A 23159-nucleotide genomic window follows, 5' to 3' on the forward strand; every position below is an offset into this window, starting at 1 on the left:
AAAGAGTTGCTAGCGTGAAATGCTAATTCTTCTGCACATATGACTTTGCTCGGTTATATGTTGTATCTTTCATTACATTTTTTGCCAATTAATTTAATTATCAATGGTAGTTTCACAGCAAAATAGCTTAGTAGATGGATCATCAATGAACCCTAACCTAAGGTCTTTACGACCTGCTCAAATTGATGTTCGCATATGCCTAATTTGCTTGGCATTACAAATAGATTGACTATACCTCGGTGTGGTAGCATTCCATGTAAATCAATCAAGTGATAATTTTGATAATGCTTAAAAAACAAACTACAATGGAGTTGTATGATAAAATAAAGTTTTAATCATTTTTTCTGGTACTGATAAATTCAGAACCAGATACTTTTTTGTGAGGTCCTTAACTTGGGAACCTTGGCATAAAATTTCTTTACAAAGACACAAACGATTCATTTTATTTTAACGTTTGGAGCGTCCGTCGGACGTCGCAATGGCATCATTAAAGGATTCTTTGTGGTAAAGAATATTAATGATTCTGTGTGTCTACGATGCCAACGTGTTTTATATTCATTCAACGTCAGAGTAACTAATTATCACACATAGTGTACTCAGATCTCATATCTGAGAGGAAAATCAAAAGCATCTGCTACTTAATGTGACGTAAACAAGACCGTATGAGATTGAGGTAGCACGTGTTTCTGAAGATTAACAATTCCTCAAATTCAATTGCTAGAGCTATTTGTCGGGAATAGTGGAGCTTTATATCAAACAGATAGAAGGCGAATTAATAGCTCCTGATATTGATAATCATTCGCCTGATCGATTGGCCACGACAGTGAATCGGATAAATTCTGAGAAAATTCAGACACAGATCAACGCTAAACTTGTTTTTGTAAAGCATGGGGTTAAAAACATCGACACTTGGCAAGATCTGACGTATCTAATCTAGAACCTTAGGAACTGCAGCCTTATACGGAAGCTTTAAATCAATAAAGCCGTTATAGGAGATTCTAGATATTAACACGATTCTAAAAACTTAAAATAAATAAGCATCAACCTTAAAATTAAAAATAATAAATCGATTATGTATGGTAATAACAATCATTACAGAAATGTATAAATAAAATGTTATTCTTTGAATATTCAAACATATTACAAGATTTATGGATCCGTTTTATTCATACGCGGCCAATAATCTGGTACGTGAAAATAAAACTTGCTATGTACGAAAATAGTATCAGATGCATCTTTTGGATCAATAAGGTTTGGTACTCTCTGTTCGCACGCTCCTTAATGGGGCAATGCTCAGAACATGTTCAGTCTGTTTAACTCTTGTATACATTGATATGAATAAGGCGATTTCTTTTTTATCTTACAGAAATAGATTCACTGACTATTTGAAAGAAAAAAATTACACAACATTGTCTGAATCTAGTATTTTATTTACTGATTGGGCAAATAATTAAGTACTCAACTAATGTTTTTTCAATAAGCATTTTTAATTGAGAAAACTTTGCAAATAACTTTAGAGCCTTTTTGGGCTATGTTAGTGCACTACAAGTATTAATATCAAATGGAAGAACATTTGCTTTATAAAAAAAATCGCAACTTCGATGCCTATCTCGAACAATTTATCGATTGCTAGTGATAATTATTTTCCAACTCGCTTTAGTTGCCATTACAAATAAACACACACAACATAAATATCAGTTAAGCGTCCTGTTTTAAGTCGACTTTTACAAGACTGTTTACGAGTGAAAAGCTTCAATTCACACGTTACTCCGGATATTGAATTCTACCGAGAAAATACGGCAAGAAATTTCCAATTTACTTAGTTTTACACTTTATAGTAATTAAAATTATGTGATAATAGTTATTTGCAATTAATTCTCTGAACCCAGCATCAAAATTACCAAATATTTTAAATATTCTTTTATCATCTAAATCGGGGGGTACTTATAAAGAAAGAATCTTGGCTATAATTTTTACAAAACCTTTAGTGTTATTAATGATACAATTACACATACAATTTATATCATTATAGATACAAATAGTATATACACTGTTTACAAATGATTTCAGCTAAACTCAGATTACAAAGTACAAAGAAAAAAACAAAAGAAAGTTCACTAATTAAGCTAAAAGGATGCAGATCTTCGTTTTGACGTTTGACCAATCAGTAATCTAGTTTAATCTATCTATTACTTGGAAATAAATTCAATAGTTCAAAGATGCAACATTTATACCAAAAGATTTCGTAAGCATTAAATCTATTAAAGCTTAGATAGTGTGAAATGTGTTAATTGAAATTGACTAACATCGCTTTAACGACGAAATAAAATTTTAGAACTAGTCACTCGTTCTAAGCCGAAGGAAAAAATTGTACAAAATTATTAACTCGATACTTCTTAATAAATACGGTTTCTGGCATATTTATTTTCACGTAAATACGTATAGTTTGTATATTTATAAAGTGGATTTAGTATATTACCTATAAGGAATATTTTGGTCGACTTATAATCACTTGTTTGGCACTGAGTCAGTGATAGAAGAATGTCGGAAATTGCGATTTAAATTGGAGGGACAATTCATATTCGACAGGTTTTTAGCGAGAGAGAGAGAGAGGGGGGGGAGGGGGAGAGAGTGTTTATTATGCAGCAGTTTTACTGAATCTAACCAATGCTTTATCTTGGAAACAAGAGAGCATCTGTGTGTGTTTGCAGGTATCTACGAGCTAAACTACTGAACTGTTTTAGATACAATTTTGGTATGGAGATAGTTAAGTCTCGAGGAATGCTTTATTAAGATAAAATGGTAGTTTTAATCTCGGATAAAGAAGCATGTTCAATTAATGATAAATATAGTTTGTTCATCTTTGAATAGCGTAATTACTTTTATAATTATAAGCTTTTATTTTAATTGCAATATTTATTTGAGCCGAGATGGCACAGTGGTTAGAACACGTGCATCTTAACCGATGATTTCGAGCTCAAACCCAGGCGAGAACCGCTATATATAAGTGCTTAATTGTGTTTATAATTCATCTCGTGCTCGTCGGTGAAGGAAACATCGTGAAGAAACCTGCATGTGTCTGATTTCGATGAAATTCTGCCACATGTGCAGACCACTCTGCGTTGGAATAGCGTGGTGGAATATGTTCCAAGCCCTCTCCTTAATGAGAGAGGAGGCCATTAGCCCAGCAGTGGGAAATTTACAGGCTGTTACTCTTTTTTATTTATTTGTTGGTTTGTTTAGGTTAAATCTTCCAATCGAATTAAGCACTTTGGTCCAATGACGCTGACTTTTTATAATGTTTGACTTGGTTCTACAGCTGGATTAATTCCAGTCGAAGGAACTCAATATACAACAAGATATATATGAAATTTATTATCCTATTATAGCTTGTTTTTTTAATGGGTTTTTACGATGTATTATTTTAGAGTAATCTGTAATATTCGTACTTGTAACCAAATTAAAATGATTAATTGCTATTTCAATTGGTGACATTTTGATCCCCATGTGTGGCCTTAATAGTAACGACAGTTACGTCACAAGCAAATAACGAGTTGATTCATTCTCATTGTTTAATTGTAATCGTTTTAAATCTGCACATTGGATGAACATTGACGCAAAAAACCTTACGTTTTACTCTCTATTAAATTTACATTATACTATAATTTTAAAAATAATAACTGTCACAAATAAAAAAAAAATAAAAACATTTTAAAACTATGTTTTCTGTTATTCAATACATTACTTGTAGCAACATACTTGACAAGACTTTAATTTTTGCTTTTTTTTTCTTTTTTTATGTCATGATTGAAAGTTTTTAATTATTTATTATCTATGCCAAATATACGGATAACATCCAAGTATAATATTTTATCTATTAATGTAGATTAATCGCTTTGATTCCGTATTCAGAAGCAACTCGTATGAGAGTGTCCTTGAAATGTCACTATTCATTACAAGCCCTTGCTTATCTTTATTTTGCTAAAATTTCATACAAATATTTTAATCGTCTAGTTAACACGACATTTTCAATACCGTAATGTTAAATGAAGTTATCGACTATTATGATTTCGTAAGAAAACATTAGCAATAATTGCTGTATAAAAATGACGATTTCAGTTAAAATCGACGTTTGAATTTTTTTATTCAATCTAAATATAAAGGATGAATGAAACACAATAAATCTACTTTCGACTAACACGCTGTAGTGGTATGTTAACACGAGAAAGCAAGTAACGAAACACTAAGTAAAAATTTTGTTACATCTGTGTATAGACGCTAAACACTAGTGACAATAACACTTCGAACACACTACACTTATTAAATTCGATCGCACAACACCAGTAGACACTAGTTATAAACGCACCATTATTAAAAGTTCGTTTCGGTTTTTTTTTAAAGTTCGAAATAATAAAGCGCCGGCCAACAGGACACGTCCGCGGCCAACCGTGGCAAACAAACTTGCTGTACGGTCGCTCAAAACTCAAAAGTCTGGTCTCGCATTTCTTATATAATACGACAAATTTAAATAGACTCAAGTGATTCGATTTAACTTACGTTACGATAGCGCATCGTAAAAGTCGTATTATAGTACGAGTAAAACATTCCCCGCCGCAAAGAGAGACAACACACGTAGTGTCTACATGGTGATGTGAGTGCGAAAGAGATAGCCGTATAGTTAAGTGGCAGGTATACAAGGCACAGACAAACATTTTTCGTCACGTGTGACTTCGTATAGTTACGGTTATTGTGCCAAGTATATCTGTTACTCTATTACTATAGTTTAAAGGTCAAATTACAATGGCTAGCAATAATTTAACATGACTTATCTTTTGTTTGTGACAATGGCGGGAAAACTTAAGTTGATAAAACGAAATACAATCGCCTGATTATATTAGTTAAGCAAATTTGACTTTGAGATTATTATTTATTAGATATCCTTATAGGTACTTCAAAACAAATTAATTCAAGAGATTTCAAACAAAACTAGAATGGAAAAATGATAATACTTACCGAATATTAATGAATGGTACTTTTTTCTCACTCTTCACATTAGCGTTTGTCCAAACAGTATTGTTGTTTACATATTTTTCACGTTTTAATTTAACTTTCTCTGGAACTTTCGGCTTCAAAGATGGCGGCAGTAAGGAATCTGGTGTTTTCGGCGCCGGTTTTGGCGGAGCCGGTGCTTTTTTTAATATCTTCAAAACATTGGAGCCTAGGTCGTTTTTAACCGTTCTACTACCCCCATAGTCTGGAGTGGTGGGCGTGTTGCTCAAAGGTCTGGGAGATTCCAAGTTTTTATCAATTCGAAGGTTTAGATTTCTTTCGCTATTTCGTCTTCTGATCTTCGGTTCAGTTTGAGGTACTTATAAAAAATAAAATAAAGTACATTAAAAATATTTTTTTTTCTGTACTAATAAATATATACCTATTCATAAATTTATAATATCCTAAAGTGACTAGGTATGTACCTACTATAAATATGGTATACCTAATATCAATAAATGTTAATTAAAATTTACAAAGAAACTATTTTTACTAAGATATTGTATGCTACTTATTACTGGGTTTAGGCACACGAGTAAATTCTTCGTGGAGACAAATTTTATGGCTCAACATCAAGCTAAAAAAACACAGATAAGAATATTTCTAATTAAAAACTGGGACTAGACAGGACAAGTTTTTTTTTTAATCGGGCCACTGATTCCTCCAACTCCACCGGTCTCATGATTATTTGCCTACATTACGTATATGGTAACCTTGGACTCCTTGTTCGATACATAACATATTCCATATATCATATAGTCTATCCAGGGCCGTATTTAGGGGAGGGCAACCGGGGCAACTGCCCTGGGGCCTCCACATGAGAGGGGGCCACAGTTTTCAGCAAGTTAACAAATACTGAGATATAGTCAAATTATAATAATGTTACCATTTAATATTTTAAAAGTTACCGATACAAATACGAAAAAATTCATACTTTACTGATTGAAATAAAAAAAAAACCAATTAATTCATAATAATATAATTATTAGGGTGTTCACGCTTCTGTTTGTCTAGGGCCCTCACTGCTTTGTGGCCTCGGGGCCTCCACACCTTTAAATCCGACTCTGAGTCTATCAATAATTATATAAAAATAAATTGTAATACTAAAAAGTATGACATATTTACCGGTTCTTGGTCTATTTCTTGTAACAGGCTTAGTCTCCGCACTACCTATTTTGTTTGTTTCTTGAACCGAGAAGGAAGTGGCGGTTGGAACCGCCTTGCTTCGAGAGCTGAAGGTTGTCTTAAAAAAATTTGCCGCTATGCCTTTACGGATGAATGAAGAACTTTGCGGTTGCCTACAAAAAAAAAAGTATAACTGCAGAAGTTTCGAACCAGTGATGGTAATTTCAACAAACATTTTTCTATGGAATGGCGGAGTTATAAAATTCATGAACAGCGCCACCTATAATGAAGGAGTCAAACGGAGTTTACTTCATTTTGAAATAGATGGCGCTACCAATTAACAAATGTAATAAAACATTGTAACAATATTTGTAATTAGATCAGAAATTATCGTCTGATATATAAATGTTATTAGTACAAAGTAGATAATAATTGTTTATTAATAATCATTACTTACTGGACTTTGATGTTACTAGGCACCTTTGGCACCTTCTGCTGCATAACCTCCTCGATCTATAAAAAAAAAAAGAAATGCTATTAACTACTAATCCAATTGGTGTACTTTATTTATCTGCAGGGATAATCTGCAGCATACATAAACCACACACATTTTCAGAGCTCATGACATAAAATTTTTACACGATTTTTTTCATAGAAACGATGCACTGTAAAATTGCACAATAATTCTATTTTACCCACTGTTGGTTATCGCAAATTATTATCGTTATTGATTACTTAATTGTTTATATTTACCACGATAAAATTATATTCTCTTGTCCTTCTGACTCTGGTCCACATGATTATCTTAAGTACGATAGGATCGTTACACTTATATTTTACCGAAATTATTCGTGTTCAACAATTCTAACACTTTGACTTTATAATTTTTTTTTTATATATTTATGCTAAGGATACAAAATGTAAACATTAACTATTATAATTGATACCGATTATAAAAAAATACTGAAAGTGACATATACTTAAATAAGCACCAATTTTTTTAATACGACATGGTTTTAATGACTTAGTAATAAAAGATGTAAAAAGTTTTAATGATAAAAAAACATATGTCCATCGGACTCTTTGTATTTATCTGTACGCTTTCTTTTTTTATTTATGTTTGATATTTGTTTTGACGAAGATCGATATTGATAGAGACTAATATTCAAAAAAATCAAAATTAAAATTGTGTGACTAAACTTATCGTGACGAAATTTTGTCATAGATTTTGACCAGCCCCATAATTAAGTCCAAGTTAATAGGATTTAGACATAGGCGGTAAATAATAAAAACATACCTGATATAAATAAATTCCCATTCTCTATACACTTCTAAGACACATTTATAGTCAAAATTTATTTTGTTGTCTACCTAACTCTTGATACGATCAAAGACTAAATATCACCTTTTAGAATTTATATCTTGCGTTCGAAGTTGCTAAAACACCAAAATTGTTAGTAAAGCACCAAAAGGTCAATGAAGTAATTAAAATCGCCGTTTTGTTTCTCTGATAAGGTTCGTTTGGCGCAAAGTTTAAAAAAATCCAATAATTACAATTTATCTCAAGAACAGAAAATTATAAATAAAAAAATGGAAATTATATTAATCTAAACTAATATTATAAGTGCGACTTTAACTCTGTCTGTCCGTTGTCACAGCCAAACTCGAAAACGAATTCATACAATTTTTCACTTTTTATGACTACCTAACACGCGGGCGGCATTCAATAATATAAAGGGAAGGTTGAGTGTTTAACCAGATTAATCCAAGGTCTTTGCGATTTATATATGTGAATCTTTCATATGCTAAAAACATATGGTTTAAGCAGTATTAGGGCGTAATGCAAATACTTTAAATATACTTAAACTAAAAATAAAAAGAACACGACATTATATTTTCTACTTTTATAGATGAGACACAAATAATTAATATTTTTTTTTTGTAAATAAATAAAATGTGAGCATTATTTTAATTAATCTCGATATTATTGTTATTGATATTTTGTGATATTTATTTATTTAAATTAATAAAACAGCTAATCTATATACAAATAAGATTGTAGCTTACTAAGGACCGACCCGGTTTCGTACAATACTTATACTAAATATACTACAGAATTTGTTTATATACGACACCGCATTAGAAATTTCTTCATCAGTTTCTCTACCATATTGTCCATATTATTATATACAAAAACCTTCTCGCAAATCACTCTATCTATTTAAAAAAACCGCATCAAAATCTGTTGCGTAATTTTAATGATTTATGCATACATAGAAACAGACAGCGGTAAGCGACTTGGTTTTATACTTTGTAATGCCTTAGCCCAGCAGTGCGAAATTTACAGGCTGTTACTTTACTTTTACTTTAATTATAATTTTTAATCACCTAAATCGCTAAACGCTATCTCTTATGCCTCACACACTCCACCCACACCCTTAATTCGAACAAACGTAGAGCCATTGAACCCACCCCATGATATCATTCAATTTCCATATTAATGTATTCGTGGTATAAAAATTAACAATATGTTCATGCGAATCTTTTAAAGGGATCTTAATTTTTTTTAATTCGACGTATTAATATTATTTAATTAAGATATATTATTATAGAAGCAGTTGGTATAATAATTAGACACGTGAATTTTAACCACTGTGCTTGTTTGACTCACTGTCTGGTCTTAATCTATATTAATATTAAAAATGTGAAAGTAACTCTGCCTGCCTGTCTGTCTGTCTATCCATCTCTCTTTCACAACCAAACCACTAAAACGAATTTGAAGAAATTTGGTATGAAGCAAAGTTGAGCTCCAAGAAAGGATATAGGTTACTTTTTTTGAATAATACATGACACAACCAACCTCTCAAACGACAGTGAAGCCGCGGGCGATAACTAGTATCTTATACACGATACTTACACGATTTATTGTCAAAAAAATCGAAGGGTTGAAGTTTATATTCGAAATTAAACCATAAATAGACGTTAATTCAAAAAGGCAAAAGTTATTTTATGGCAGAATAATATCAAGCAGTACTTTAATTTGTATTTTTAATTACTTGTTCGACGGTGTAAGAACCAGAAGAGTCATCCTGAGACCTGTTTGATGAATATCAACTACAATTGGAGCATAGAGGAAAAAAGCTTTTAAACCTTCTCTCAAACTGAGAAAGCAATAAGTCATTTATAGTTTATTAATTTATGACGTTCAATCATGACCTTGGAGAATGGTGGTAAAAATGCTAGTACGACTATCAGAACACATTGAATATTTGGAAGAAAATATGTTTTTTTTTTTTATTTCACGAAAGAGGCTAATCTTAATAGTATTCAAAATGATTTTGTTTTATTCATAATGCGGAGTGTGATCCGTATTCAAATCGAATGTCACTTTCTAGAGTTTCCAGCTATTGGTATATCTTGGCCGGAATCCGTAATGTAACCTGTATATAACACCGTTTGTAAGGGCCGTTAGTTTAAATAAAAATGAATATTTGATTGTTTCCCTTATGTATTTATAAACGATTCAACCGATTGTGATAAATATTCGGCTAGTTGTTACGCGTAAGCCCGCAGGAACTTATCCCAGACATTAACAGGTGAAAAAAAATATACTCAACGGATATTTTCACAAATGTAAAGTTTTGTTGATTATATATAGGGTGTAATTATTTAACTTTCATTGTTTCGTTATATTTAAAACAAGATGTAGCATTCATTATGTTTTCACTGTTTAAAATCAAGATTTATTACAAACGAACCTTACAACGATCCGTGTACATAATTAATATAAAAACATTGTTATACAAGACGCTTTTGATCAGTGTTTACTGGTATGCACTGATATATATATATGTACTGATGTATACTGATAGAACCAACTTCCCTTGAAGGAAATTTTGATAAGAGGTCGACGGTGTTATACAGATTACACGACTTTGTTGACTGTTCCTCAGACTACATTTTGCATGTCATGTCGCATAAATGAGCGCGCAACACACTTGCATTCGATTCTCATTCAGTTAATGAGTGATGGAGATCCCACACAAGATGAGATAGGTGCAGGACTCTCAAGGGCACGGGAATGTGACATTGCCAACAATATTGGTATTGCCGATGCTTTTTTTAACCGACTTCTAAAAAAGGTAGTTATCAGTTCGACATGTGTGTATGTAACATTATAAAATAAAATAAAATAAAAATAAAAAATAAAAATAGCCTTTATTCTACCAGAAAACATGCTCACAATATTTCACTTATATTAAATTATTTCCATTTTATTAATTATCCATTTCATTATATAATTTCATTAATTTAATTGCATATATTAATATGTAACATATTATGTAACATTATTAGAATTTAATTATATTTGAGTATTATCATCCATTTAGGCTTCCAAGTACGTGTGCTTAATTTTGTAAGTGTATGTTTGTATGTTTGTTCACGATTTGTCGAAAAATAAAATTCGTATTGAGATTATCAGTTCCAATCTAAGTTCGGTACACTTCAACTAAGGGAACAGTGTAAGTTTCATTAAAATCGGTCTAGGTGTTTCATATTTTTAAGTCGGCTTAATTTTCTATAAATCATTTATATGCTTAAACACTTAACCATATTTTCTTCAGGAAAATAACCATAAATTATTGCAAATAATTTTGACTTAAATAAGTTCGACAAACATAAAATTAGAAAAGGTACATTCAGTAAAAAAGCAGTTCTTATTCACGTATGAAATACTTATCAATCCTGTTTTTTATAAGGATGCATATACAACATTACATTACATTAACGAATATAAAATATTTTTCAAAATAAGAACAATGCTATATTAATTAAGTACCTTAATTAATTGCGTCGGCGAGGGTTGTAATGATTTCCACGATAATTAATAGCTGATATTTTATTTACAAATTTATTTATTTGCATCTCAATACCTGTCGTTCATTAATTATCTGGACTTTAGATATCAATGTTCTAATTCTCAGTTCGGCATAAATCTCGACCGATTGACCTTATCACCTTGTGCCCAATTTCTGCCCTGTATTTTTTTAACGTAAAATGTATTCACGTAAATTATTTGACATACTTTATAACCTCACAGTACTAGATACATGTCACTTTCAAAATTAATTAAATTTCGCAAATTAAAAAGAATAAACCTTTATTAAATAACTCATTTTCCGAAGACACAATTAGAAGAAGAACTAATGATATATAATTCAATAATATTATTTTCAAATATTATATAATTTAATGAGTAAAAAATATGATTTAAATATATTTACCATCAAATAACCGAAAGTAACAAGTGTCCTTGATCTGTTATCTAATCTGTAACATTGTGACGAGATAAGGCGTGTTTTCGTATGTTATCAAGTCCGCCTTAGACATAGTATTTTCTAATTCCTATAAACCACCACGAATTTTATTCAGACGTATGTTATTTAAGAGTATATTTAGACTATTTTTCTAGTAAAGTCAATTGTCATGTCAAATAAAAAAAAAATGATAAAGAATTATTGGATATGAATAATAATCAACTGCATTAAAAATCAATCAATATAACACTTATTAATCAATTGCAAAAATCTTAACCTGCTTATTTCGGCACTTAGCGGCTACAATAACGTAGTAAATTCTAGGAATGTTATAGATAAGTTATTTCGCATCTAGATTTGGATTCGGATAGATAAATATATGTTCGGATACGGACACGGATACTATTATATCGTTTCGGATAGTTTCGATTACGATAGTTATGTTTCTCTTTGACGGCCATAAAATGCAAGCAGAACCGCGATCAACAGCTAGTATGACTTAATTACATACTTGATTATTTAGTAATGTTTCGTTTAATAATTAATATATTTCACATTGACTTTATCTATGAATGAATTCGTTTCATACTCAAGTAGTTATTTTCGCAAACGAATGAATGAAACCCGCTGGCCTCGTTTCCGTTTCCAAACATTACGTTCTGATAAAATTATATGTCAATAGTTATGTGCATTAGTAATGAGTTCATTACATTGTTGCATGTTAATATACTTGCGTCTTCGTTTGGAGACAATGCGGAGATAATATGCCTTCAATAACTCTTAAGCATTATATTATGCCTAATCAACCATTCATATTAATCTTCATATTCTTTTAATTTATCTGTATAATAGATCCCTAATACCAAATTTCAGTTTGTTGTTGTCTTTTTTTAAATGTAGAATTCACTTTGGAATTAGTTAAAATTAATATAATTTTGGTATAGATCGTGTTTTGGTTATTTTTAAAATTGAATTTTCAGCCTTTATCATTTTACTCCTAAGAGTTAGAATCTTTAGTTATGACTCACGAAAATTAACCAATTGTAAGAAATTTTTAAAGCATAAGTAGTTCTATACCTAACTACTACAGTAAAAATAAAAAAAAAAATACTAGTATTGCTAGTAATTTCTTTTTGAGTTATTTTTACATAAATATAGAATTTATAAGGAGAATTAGTGTGACTTTCCGAACGCCATACATCAAGCTGTCAGGTGGCTTTTAAATGAATTGACTTTTTGGCGGGAAGCAGCGCGAAATACGGCCAGATGTATCATAATTGTTAAACTGTTTTTGTAATTATATTAGAAAATCAGAAATTTAATTAAAATTAAAAATATTTTATTTTCTTGTAATAAATTTATTATATGCAATTTTGTTTTGTTAATAGTATAACACATATTCATTCTTCAACGGTTTGGTTAGGTTAGTGTGATCAATTTTTTTTTTTGAAATAAATCTATTTAGCGAGTTCCAAGCATAATTAATTACCTTATTTTTCTGAGGATTGTTTCGTGTTTCCAAGGTTACGCGCTGGTAACAGAACAAATAGTCTCCATTCTATTTAAAAAGTTGGAAACGTAATTACATCACGAAAAAACAGTTTCTATAAACTTTATCAGATGAACAAGTTACGATTTTATCTCCGAGGCGAAAGACAATCGATGACCATTTAGGGCTGTCGGGCTGGAAAAACGAGATGTTAATGGTATCTTTATGGAGTGTTTTGAATAAACTTATAAAAACTGTATAGTTTTGTATGTGTAGCTTGCGAAAAAGAGACACAGTGAGGAGCTACACTGGGACAGTGAGACGTTGGAAGTCATTGGATTATATTTCTCCCATATGGAAGGTGTGTTGATGGATAAAAGATCAATGTGTATGTTATGCACACATAAACATTTACGCATTTGTCCTTCGCCTGACATGTCATCCAAGAAAAATATCACGTATTATACCTAGCAATGTCATTCAACATTTTTTTTTTTAAATTAAAGTGCCTAAGATGATACTCCATAAATTTAAATCGATATTATCGTCTTGAAGAGGCGTTTCTGCAAATATTGCTAGTCACCTTTCAATTGAAACAATAAGTAACTTCTTGCTGGACATTATGTTTTTGTATGGTGGTAGGGCTCTTGGTGGTAGGGCTTTGTGCTAGCTCGTCTGGGTATGTACCACCCACTCATCAGTTATTCTACCGTCAAATAACAGTACTCAGTATTGTTGTTCCGGTTTGAAGGGTGAATGAGCCAGTGTAACTACAGGCACAAGGGACAAAACATCTTAGTTCCCATGGTTGGTGGCACATTGTCGATGTAAGGAATAGTTATTATTTCTTACAGCGTCATTGTCGATGGGTGATGGTGACCACTTACCATCAGGTGGCCTATATGCTCGTCCTCCAACCTATACCTTAAAAAAAGTAACTGTGAAACACTTCAGTCACGTTAAAGCTACTAAAATATTTAATATTAAGGTAACAAATAGTAATGTCATTCAACAAAAAAAAATCTCAATTTTTTTTAATTTAAATGCCTAAGGATCCATAAATTTAAATCAAAATTATCGTCTTGAAAAAGGCAGTTTGCAAGTAGTTCTAGTATGCGCCATTGAAACTGTAAGTAACTTCTTGCTGGATACTATATTTTTGTATCTGCTCACACACGTGAGTCACGCTAAAGTTACAAAAACATTCTATCTTAAAGTAAAGCTTCACTCGCCATTTTGTTGAAAACAACACAGCGAATTAAATATATATTTCCTTCTGGCAATTATTTTTATATGAAGAACAATGTCGATGCGTTTACAATAAGTACAATATAATCTAGCGGATAAAAAGGTTTACGTGAAACCTTTTTAATGTACATGATGCCTTACTTATACAGTGAAATATTAAAAATACTTTACTTATTAATAGCGTTGCGGGAAAAAAGGTTATCATTTTTTTCATAGAAGGCTCAAGTATGATAGAATAATATATTTTATATTAAATTTTTTTTTTATTGAATAGTTAAGCGGACTGCTATTTAGTCCTTAGTCTGTCAGTAAAGTTTAATACAAAATAAAAACTCTTCTACTTAACTTAGCCTTATTTGAAAGTAAGGTTAAATAACATTTTATTTCTTTATAGATTATTAGAAATGTTTATTGTCTTGTCACCTGTTATTTGGTTTAAACCGTACGGCTTAATTTTCATTCAATTTTACTCAAACGATTGAGAAGACATTTTGCACACCTTTGCCGATGTCAAAACAATCAGTCATTCAAAATTGTTCTTTATTCAAAATTGCCGCCAAATTAGACTACGTTTTTCCTCCTAACAACAATACTGTAATAATAATCAAAATATATCAATAGCATTTGTTCAAATTTAGAAGACTTCGAGATGAAAACAAAAACAAAAAGTTAATTAATACATTATAGTATTATTTGTAGTCTGGCAACCCTGAGATTATCTGGAACGCCTTGCAACAGCCGCCCACTTGCATAAGAGTAACTTGATCAACCTCTAATGTGGCGAAAACTGTATTAGTTATATTAAACCATTTATATTCTATGTAACTTTCTTTTGTCCATAAATCATTAGCTCATAGTTGAATAGTAACTTGTACTTTGTTGTCGAGTTAAAAGATTTGAACGGTGCTTAGACTGTTTGAATTCGGTTTTTTTTTTCATATGATGAATGTTGTAGATGCACTGAAAATTAAGTAATATCTATGCTAATAGTATAAATGCAAAAGTAAGTATGTTTGTATATCTGTTATTCTTTCATAAACAAATAAATCGAATTTGATGAATCTTGGTATAAAGCAAGCTAGACTCCAAGGGATATAGGTTACTTTATTATAGCTAACACCTGATGTACAACTCCTTACACGCGAGCAACACCGCGGGCAAGAACTAGTCTATTAAAGACAATTATCCTTTCTTATTTTGCCAAATAAAACATTTTTTAAACGAAAAGTATTTTTATATTAAATTTAGGTACTTTGCGACGTTATTTCATTAAAAAAATATCTCTTTTTGAGAATTACGATAATTAAATAACATTTTCCGATATACTGTACTATAATCGTACATCATAAATTATTTATTGACAATTTAGTGAAAAAAATACTGATATTTATTTTAACTGGATAGTATTTATAAATACTTCAATATTATATGTTACACTTCTAGGAACTGAAGTAATAGTAATTTAAACCTTCTAGATTTTTTAAAAACACAATGACATATAAAATCGCTTGATCATGGCATCAACAAATCAGAAAAGCAAAGAGCTATTTGTCGCTATTTGAGTATAAAACTACGAGTATATAACATACGATATATGAAGTATTAATTAAATAATATTTTTAATGTAAATAATATATCTATAATGAATCATCGCTTCACGTAATAGACTATATATATATAGATTTTAGAAACAAAAGAACGTAAAACGAAATAGAAAGAAAGGGTACCAGTCACTGTAAGCGAGCATTACGTCGAACGCAGCGTTAAATATTGCAAGAAAGCTACATTGTATATAAATACAAGAAGAAATGCACTAGTGTACGAAAATCTCAAGACATCCTGCAAGTGTGTCCAACAAATATATCCTAACCATGCTTTAAAGACAACTTCCTGGCCCAAGAGTGTTAAGTTAAAGTAACGAAACAATATGCTAATTACTAACAAACATTTTATCGATATTTCATTTTAAACCAGGTTGTACTGTATATACATATTAGATGCATAACTATATGAAATTTTGGAAGTAAAATTTATGTGATGATGATATGAATAGTCATCCACTGTATGGTATTATAAATACATATATATTAATCTCTGAGTGCACAACATAGCTAAGTTATTAGCAAATCGCATGAAATATATGAATCTGTACTCTATTCCAACCATGACAGGAAAAAGCCAAATATACATAACATATGAAAGCAATGTGACGCGATATCATTGGTCGATAGATTGATTGTTCATCTATGATATTCATTATGGACTTTGCAAAAATGGCGTTTTGAATGCCGTCGAAACTGTTATCGGAATTTTGGAAGTAAAATTAAAGAGGAAATAAGTTTAGATGCAATTGTGTTGTACTATAAACGGATCTGTATTAATCATAAACTCTTAGTAGCGCACAATAATAGCCGAGTTATTAGCAAATCACATAAAATACATAAATATAAGGTTTCTTTAACTTTTTTCCTACCGCCATTCCAATAAGCTAAAAAGTTTGTCTTTCCTACTTTAATTGGAATAGGTTTACAGGGGTTTATATACAAATTTGCTTTCCATATTATGTTAATCTATACAAATATATGAAAGGTAAGTTTTGTTGACTAAGCTATAAAACACTGACGTTAAATTTATGTGTGACCTTTCTCTTAGAAAATGGAAGCGCTAAGAAATTTGCCAATTTTGATAAATAGCACGTTGTAGTCACTCTCCATCATTTAATCAAATCTTTGTTTCTTTCTTTCTTATGTTTTTTAATTAATACCTGTTGACTTCCATACAGGATACATTACATACATATATAATTGTATGTAATATGATTGTATTTTTTAAATGTTGAAAAATAGTAACTACTGAGTTTCTTGCCGGTTCTTCTCGGTAGAATCTCCTTTCCGAACCGGTAGTAGCTTCACTTAATTGTAAAATGACGATTCAAAAGTGCTTGTAAAAGCCCACTTGAATAAAGTTTATTTTGATTTTGAATGCACCAAAAGATATAAATACTTTCATATATATAAACGAAACGCAATGACAAATTAAGTATACATATATATTTTCTCCTTCCGCAAATCCATAACGAATTAGTTTAATCATAATAAGGATTAAAATATATAAATTTCATTGCAATTGGATAAAGTTTTTTATTAATCTATACTTTAAAAAATATTATAAATGTGAAAGTAAGTTATCTGTCTATCTGTCTGACGCTCTTTTACGACCAAACACTTTTAACACATGACAAAAGCCCCGAAAAAACGAGCAAAATAACTAGTATTATATATTCCTCTCGTATTCCGTACACACATCACCTATTATAAAAAATCAACGTCTGTGTTCAAAGATAACTATAAAAAAAAAAAATTTAAGAAAATGTATGTACAAGCGATTTTAGTGGTGATATTTTTAAAGAGTAAACGTTTTCACCTATATATTGTTCTACTCAACTTGGAACGAAAACAGTGAGTTCTTACATGATGCCTAGTAATCTAAAAATTATACATTCTGTTGGCGATTAAGTCAGCTATCACGACCTCTTTGGAGATAGAATATAGCTAACTAGGCTTGAAAGTCACCGTACATCTAAACTTTCAATATAGCACTAACGTATTAAATTAAATATTCGCAAAGAAGCGTCGTTTTCCTTAAATAGGTAATTAATACGATAAATTAAAGAGGATTTAAACTTAGAATTCCTCCAAATAAACACCTCCATATTTAGATTATTTAACATATTCTGAACTAATGAAAGTATGTTAAGAAAAACAATAAGAACACCAACCTTTTTTAAATTAAAGCAGTAAATCGTTCAATTGTATTCCACTAATCATATATCACATAAACGAATATTAGAACTGTTACACTAATGGCTCATTAAATCACACGCACCGCACTGGAATTCGATGTACTAAACACTAGTAAAATGTACACTGCGCCTGTTCTTATCGCAGAGACACTTGAGATTTGATGATAAAAATGTCTACGTAATGCGAACGCAATTTGTTTTTTTTTTTTTTTAATCCCGTAATATAATATTTTTTAGTCTGTCGCATGCGTTTCGCGCGCTCATGCTGTCACTGCTCACTGGCGGGAAACGAATCTTGCGTCAACGTAGCCGGTGAAGTGGGTGTGATAAGCATATAATTTCGCGAATAAATTTCGTACTAAGTATTTTGTAACCGTGTTTGAATTTACAAACTAATAACATTTGAGCCAGACTTGTTATATAATTGCTATGAAAATAACAAATGTTATCCCATCGTACTTCCTATTTAATATACCTAATACATGAGTTAATACTTAATCGTCATCATGTTAGCTTACAATTTCTTACTTTTATTAACTATTTATTATTTTATGGTAAACCATTTTATGGTAAACCATTTTATGGTAAACCATTTTATGGTAAACCATTTTATGGTAAACCATTTTATGGTAAACCAGTTGTCGCTCGCGGCTTCACTCGAGTTTTAGAGATTTAGTTGTCATGTGTTAAGCACAAATGTAGCCTATGTCCTTCCTTGGTGTTGCTTAACACCAAATTTCATTGGTACCAATCGGTACCAATTCGGTTCAGTGGTTTGGTAGTGAAAAAGCGACAGACAGACAAAGTTACTATGACATTTGTAATATTAATATATATAATATGTATAGATTTTATCAAATTCGGTTAAGTGTTTTCGCCATATTACTATGATATTGTCATGTTACTTTAGCATTTGTAATACAAACAAAAACAATTATATTAATAATATATTATAAAGTGTAAAAGTAGTAAAAGTAACAGCCTGTAAATTTCTCACTGCTGGAATAATGCCTCCTCTTGCAGGAGAGGGTTTGGAACATATTCCACCATGCTGTTCCAAAGCGAGTTGGTGGAATGCACATGTAGCAGAATTGCGATGAAATTAAAACACATGCAGTTTTCCTCACAATGTTTTCCTTCACCGCCGAGCACGAGATTAATTAGAAACACAAATTAAGCACATATATATATAGTTGTGTTTGCCTGGGTTTGAATCCGCAATCATCGGTTAAGATGCGTTATTAAGTGTAGGTACATATTACACACTTAGACAAATTTACTTACTCATTGATAACACTAGTATTGATAATATTTTACATAATATTTGACTAGTTTCCGCTCATCCGTGTGGGTAGGTGTTAGGTTCCTATGTCCGATTCTGTAACCCTAACGTGTATACCAACTTCCATAATGATTTGAAACGTAAAATCGTAAAATCTTAGTAATTAATTCATTTTGTTATTACTTTACATTTAATAATCTTAACACAAAACTGTAGGTACGTAAACCAATGATATTCTAATAAACAGATATGTTAAATCCATACTAAACAACAGAAAAAAATGTGCCGTGCCGGGGACCGTTTATTTCACATTTCGTTACAAGTAAAGAGGATAGCTTGATAAAAACAATAAGTAAAAGGGATATCTAGATGTTTTAATTACGCAAAATTTATTACTACGTAATTATGATGTACTATAACGTATTACTACGTAAAACGACTAAAGGCAAACGTCCCAATTGGGACGTTTTCTAGTCTTCACTTTTTGCGCGTTAATAACATATCTGTTTACTAAAACATTATTGACGTAAACGATAATAATTTAGTAAAGAAAGTTGCATATATTTTTTTAACTCAACCGATTTTATTTACCATCGTATATTTAACGATCAAGGACAAACAAATAAATGGATTATTGACTTTTACAGGAAGTATTATTTCCCTTTTTCCTCACCTTGCGTTTCGAGGTTTCGTTCACTAATCATTGTCGTTTTTTAGTTTGGCATTAAAGACTAATTTCCTTTTAGTGACGTAAACACATTCTGTTGTGTAAAACGTTTAATTTATAATCATATTGACCTCATATCCTGCAAATGACATTTTATTTATAATCTGTATCCATAATATAAAGTAACCCACGCACAAATCCATTCGTATACTATATTTCATTACATAAAAGGGTATGTATTTATACTGATGTTATTTTTGGGTACAATGTAATGAAAAACAGAATATAAGAAATATTAATTTACCTATGTTTGAGAATTTCAAATGACTAATGTATATACTTCTATACATATAATAAAATTGGATTGTCTGTTTGTAATATTAAATTTCCGCTTTTTATATACTAAATGCATATGTATGTTTACACGGTACATGTCTGGAACGGCTGGACTGATTTCGACGGGATTTTCAAGGCCTATATTATAGATAGCGGATATGATAAGGCTACTTTTATTTTGGAATTATATATTTTATTTTTTTAATTCAAACGCGCACAAAGCGCGGGCATAGCTAGTATTGTAATATAAATGATTACTAACTCCCAGTGCCCGGATATCAACTAATGCCTATATACAACTTTTACTAAACATTGAAAAACAAATATAAAAAACTCGATTTTTCTCTAATATAACATACACATATTATACATATAACTCTTCTTCTTGATTTACTCTATTGGTGAAAAAAAAGCAAGTAAAGTAAAGTAAAGGCCTGTAAATTTCCCACTGCTGGGCTAAGGCCTCTTCCCCCATTATGGTTTGGAACATATTCCACCACGCTGTTCCAATGCGGGTTGGTGGAATGCACTTCTGGCAGAATTTCGATGAAATTAGACACATGCAGGTTTCCTCACGATGTGGTCCTTCACCGCCGAGCATGAGATGAATTATAGTGTATGTATTGGTGAAAACCACATTAAAATCCGTCCCGTAGTCTAAAATATGTAAGCGAACAGACAGCGGGAAGTGACTTTGTTTTATCTTACATAGATATATTTTTACTCTGCGTGATAATGTAACGCGATCACTTTTTATTACACAGCGGATTATTGTAGTAACGGTCGAAATTACTTGAAATCAAATATTATACAGATATTAAATAAATCAAAGTTTATCTGTTATCTGTATTTTAATAAAATACTACATAATCACTACATAGTATAAAACAAAGTCACTTTCTCTGGCCCTATGTACCTTTGTATGCTTAAATCTTTAAAACTACGCAACGGATTTTGATGCGGTTTTTTTTTGATAGATAGAGTGATTCGAGAGGAAGGTTTTTGTATATAATACATGAACATGATTACATGTATTGTGATGTCGTAAATAAACAAATTCTGTAGTACGTTTAGTGTCCGTCGATCAGGGCCGTATTTAGTGGGGGCCACAGTTGTCAGCGACTTAACAAATACCGAGATATAGTCGAATTATAATAATGTTATTATTTAATATTTTAAATTTAACTATACAAGTTATAAATCATAGCTTACTGATTGAAATAAAAAAGTAATTAATTCATGATAATATAATTATTAGGTTGTTCACGCTTCTGTTTGTCTAGGGGCCCCACTGCTTTGTGGCCCGGGGGCCTCCAGACCTTTAAATCCGACTCTGCGTGCGAAGCTGGTTTCGGGTCGCTAATAAAACTATATTGTTTTTTACTACTATATGTAGTAAGATACGGATTAACTCCAGGAATAACGAAAGATTGAGATAGAACTATTTGCAACTAATGTTTACCTAAAGCAATAGAAATAAAGTACCTACGACAAGTTGTAGGTTATTACAATTATTTGAAAATATTGTCTTTATCTGTGTCGGTATTAATGTACAATTTTGCGCAATCTGCAAGCTGAAAGGATAACAATATGAGTTACAACATCCGCCCACAGCCACCTTGGCACCTCTGTGCTACTCCATTCATTACTGCAAATTGCCTTGAGAAACTGGCAGTACTGGCTGGCGACCCTAACACGAATACAGATCCCGTATTCTTTTCAATCTTTATTATCTGTGCTACGTATAAAAAAAAAATAATAAAAAATATCACAAATATGTTTCATCAAATCAAACTCGCCTTTGAAAAATTTCATTTGTTTTTTTTTTCGGCGCTTAAAACTTTTTAATTTGAATACCATAATTAGTTCATTTCAAGAAACAAACATTTATAATTTTAAAAGTAGCGTCTCAATTTACCTTATATTATATCTAACTAAATTAATTGTTACTTTTTAAATTGTTTTAATAAAAGCACGAAGGCTATCAGTAAATTGCACGACATGCATAATAATAAAAATATTATTTAATATTCGTAAGAGCAGTTTTATTAAATTTTCGAGGAAAAAATTTGGTATTTCGAATTTCGAATGAAGTTCCAAAGTAAAATTACTTTTTTTTAATCGCCTTATTAAGCACAGATAAGAAAAATACTTGTTAAAATCATTGAACTCATTACTATATAACTTATCTCACGTGTTATTGAATTAATAATAAGCGTGGGAAGGTTTTATTCGTTGACAAGTTGATAACATGCATTTATTCATTTATATAAATACTCTTTTAACAGTTTGCATTAATAAAACAGAAACAAAATATCTACCTCTGGGAGATAGTGGTTAGGTGTATTTTTGTCTACTTTACTCTATAATTTAAATATACTTTTAACATAGTTTTTTTCAATATGGCAACTCACAAAAGTGCCATAAAAAGAACACAATTCCAACCAAAGATTAATAAACAAATTAAAATTTGAATGAAGAAATACTAATTAGAAGATCTTGAATAATCTATTGTTGTCACTTTGGGGACTACTCCCCCAGAAACATAAAAATTAAACAACATTTCATTTGTAAGACAAAATTGAGAGTAACCATGACTTTCAATCGAATTAAAATAATAATAGACAAGGGCGTAATAGACAATTTTAATGAACTACAAAATGCAACATCATACGTTTAAAAAGTCAATGATTACGTAATAACTGTTAGGACTTTCTTCTTTACCGTTAAATAACATTACATAACGTAAGTCTAGACTTTATGTTCGGAGGTACTGATCGTGGTGCGTTACGTATCTATTTGGACAGTTTTATCGGTTGTAATTTTTTATTATAGCTAATAAT

General features: G+C 30.9%; 1 protein-coding gene across 11 annotated transcripts in view; it reads right to left on the reverse strand.

Moving 5' to 3' along the window:
• The window catches only part of LOC124533216, a 75401-nt gene that overhangs the window by 38137 nt on the left and 14105 nt on the right, over positions 1-23159 (reverse strand). For 3 of the 11 annotated variants that reach the window (XM_047108417.1, XM_047108412.1, XM_047108414.1), the window contains exon 1: positions 4264-4480. Coding sequence is in view for 4 of the 11 variants with exons in the window: in XM_047108409.1 (XP_046964365.1) it covers positions 5014-5368; positions 6175-6347; positions 6632-6687; positions 6783-6797 (599 nt within the window). In the remaining 7 variants the exon portion in view is untranslated. Of the gene's footprint in view, positions 1-4188; positions 4212-4263; positions 4513-5013; positions 5369-6174; positions 6348-6631; positions 6690-6782; positions 6870-18010; positions 18238-23159 lie in introns of those variants that run through there. The other 8 variants (XR_006966681.1, XM_047108409.1, XM_047108410.1 and 5 more) reach the window with 7 other exon arrangements.

This window comes from Vanessa cardui, chromosome 10, assembly GCF_905220365.1.
Source record: "Vanessa cardui chromosome 10, ilVanCard2.1, whole genome shotgun sequence".
Taxonomy (NCBI): Eukaryota; Metazoa; Arthropoda; class Insecta; order Lepidoptera; family Nymphalidae; genus Vanessa; species Vanessa cardui.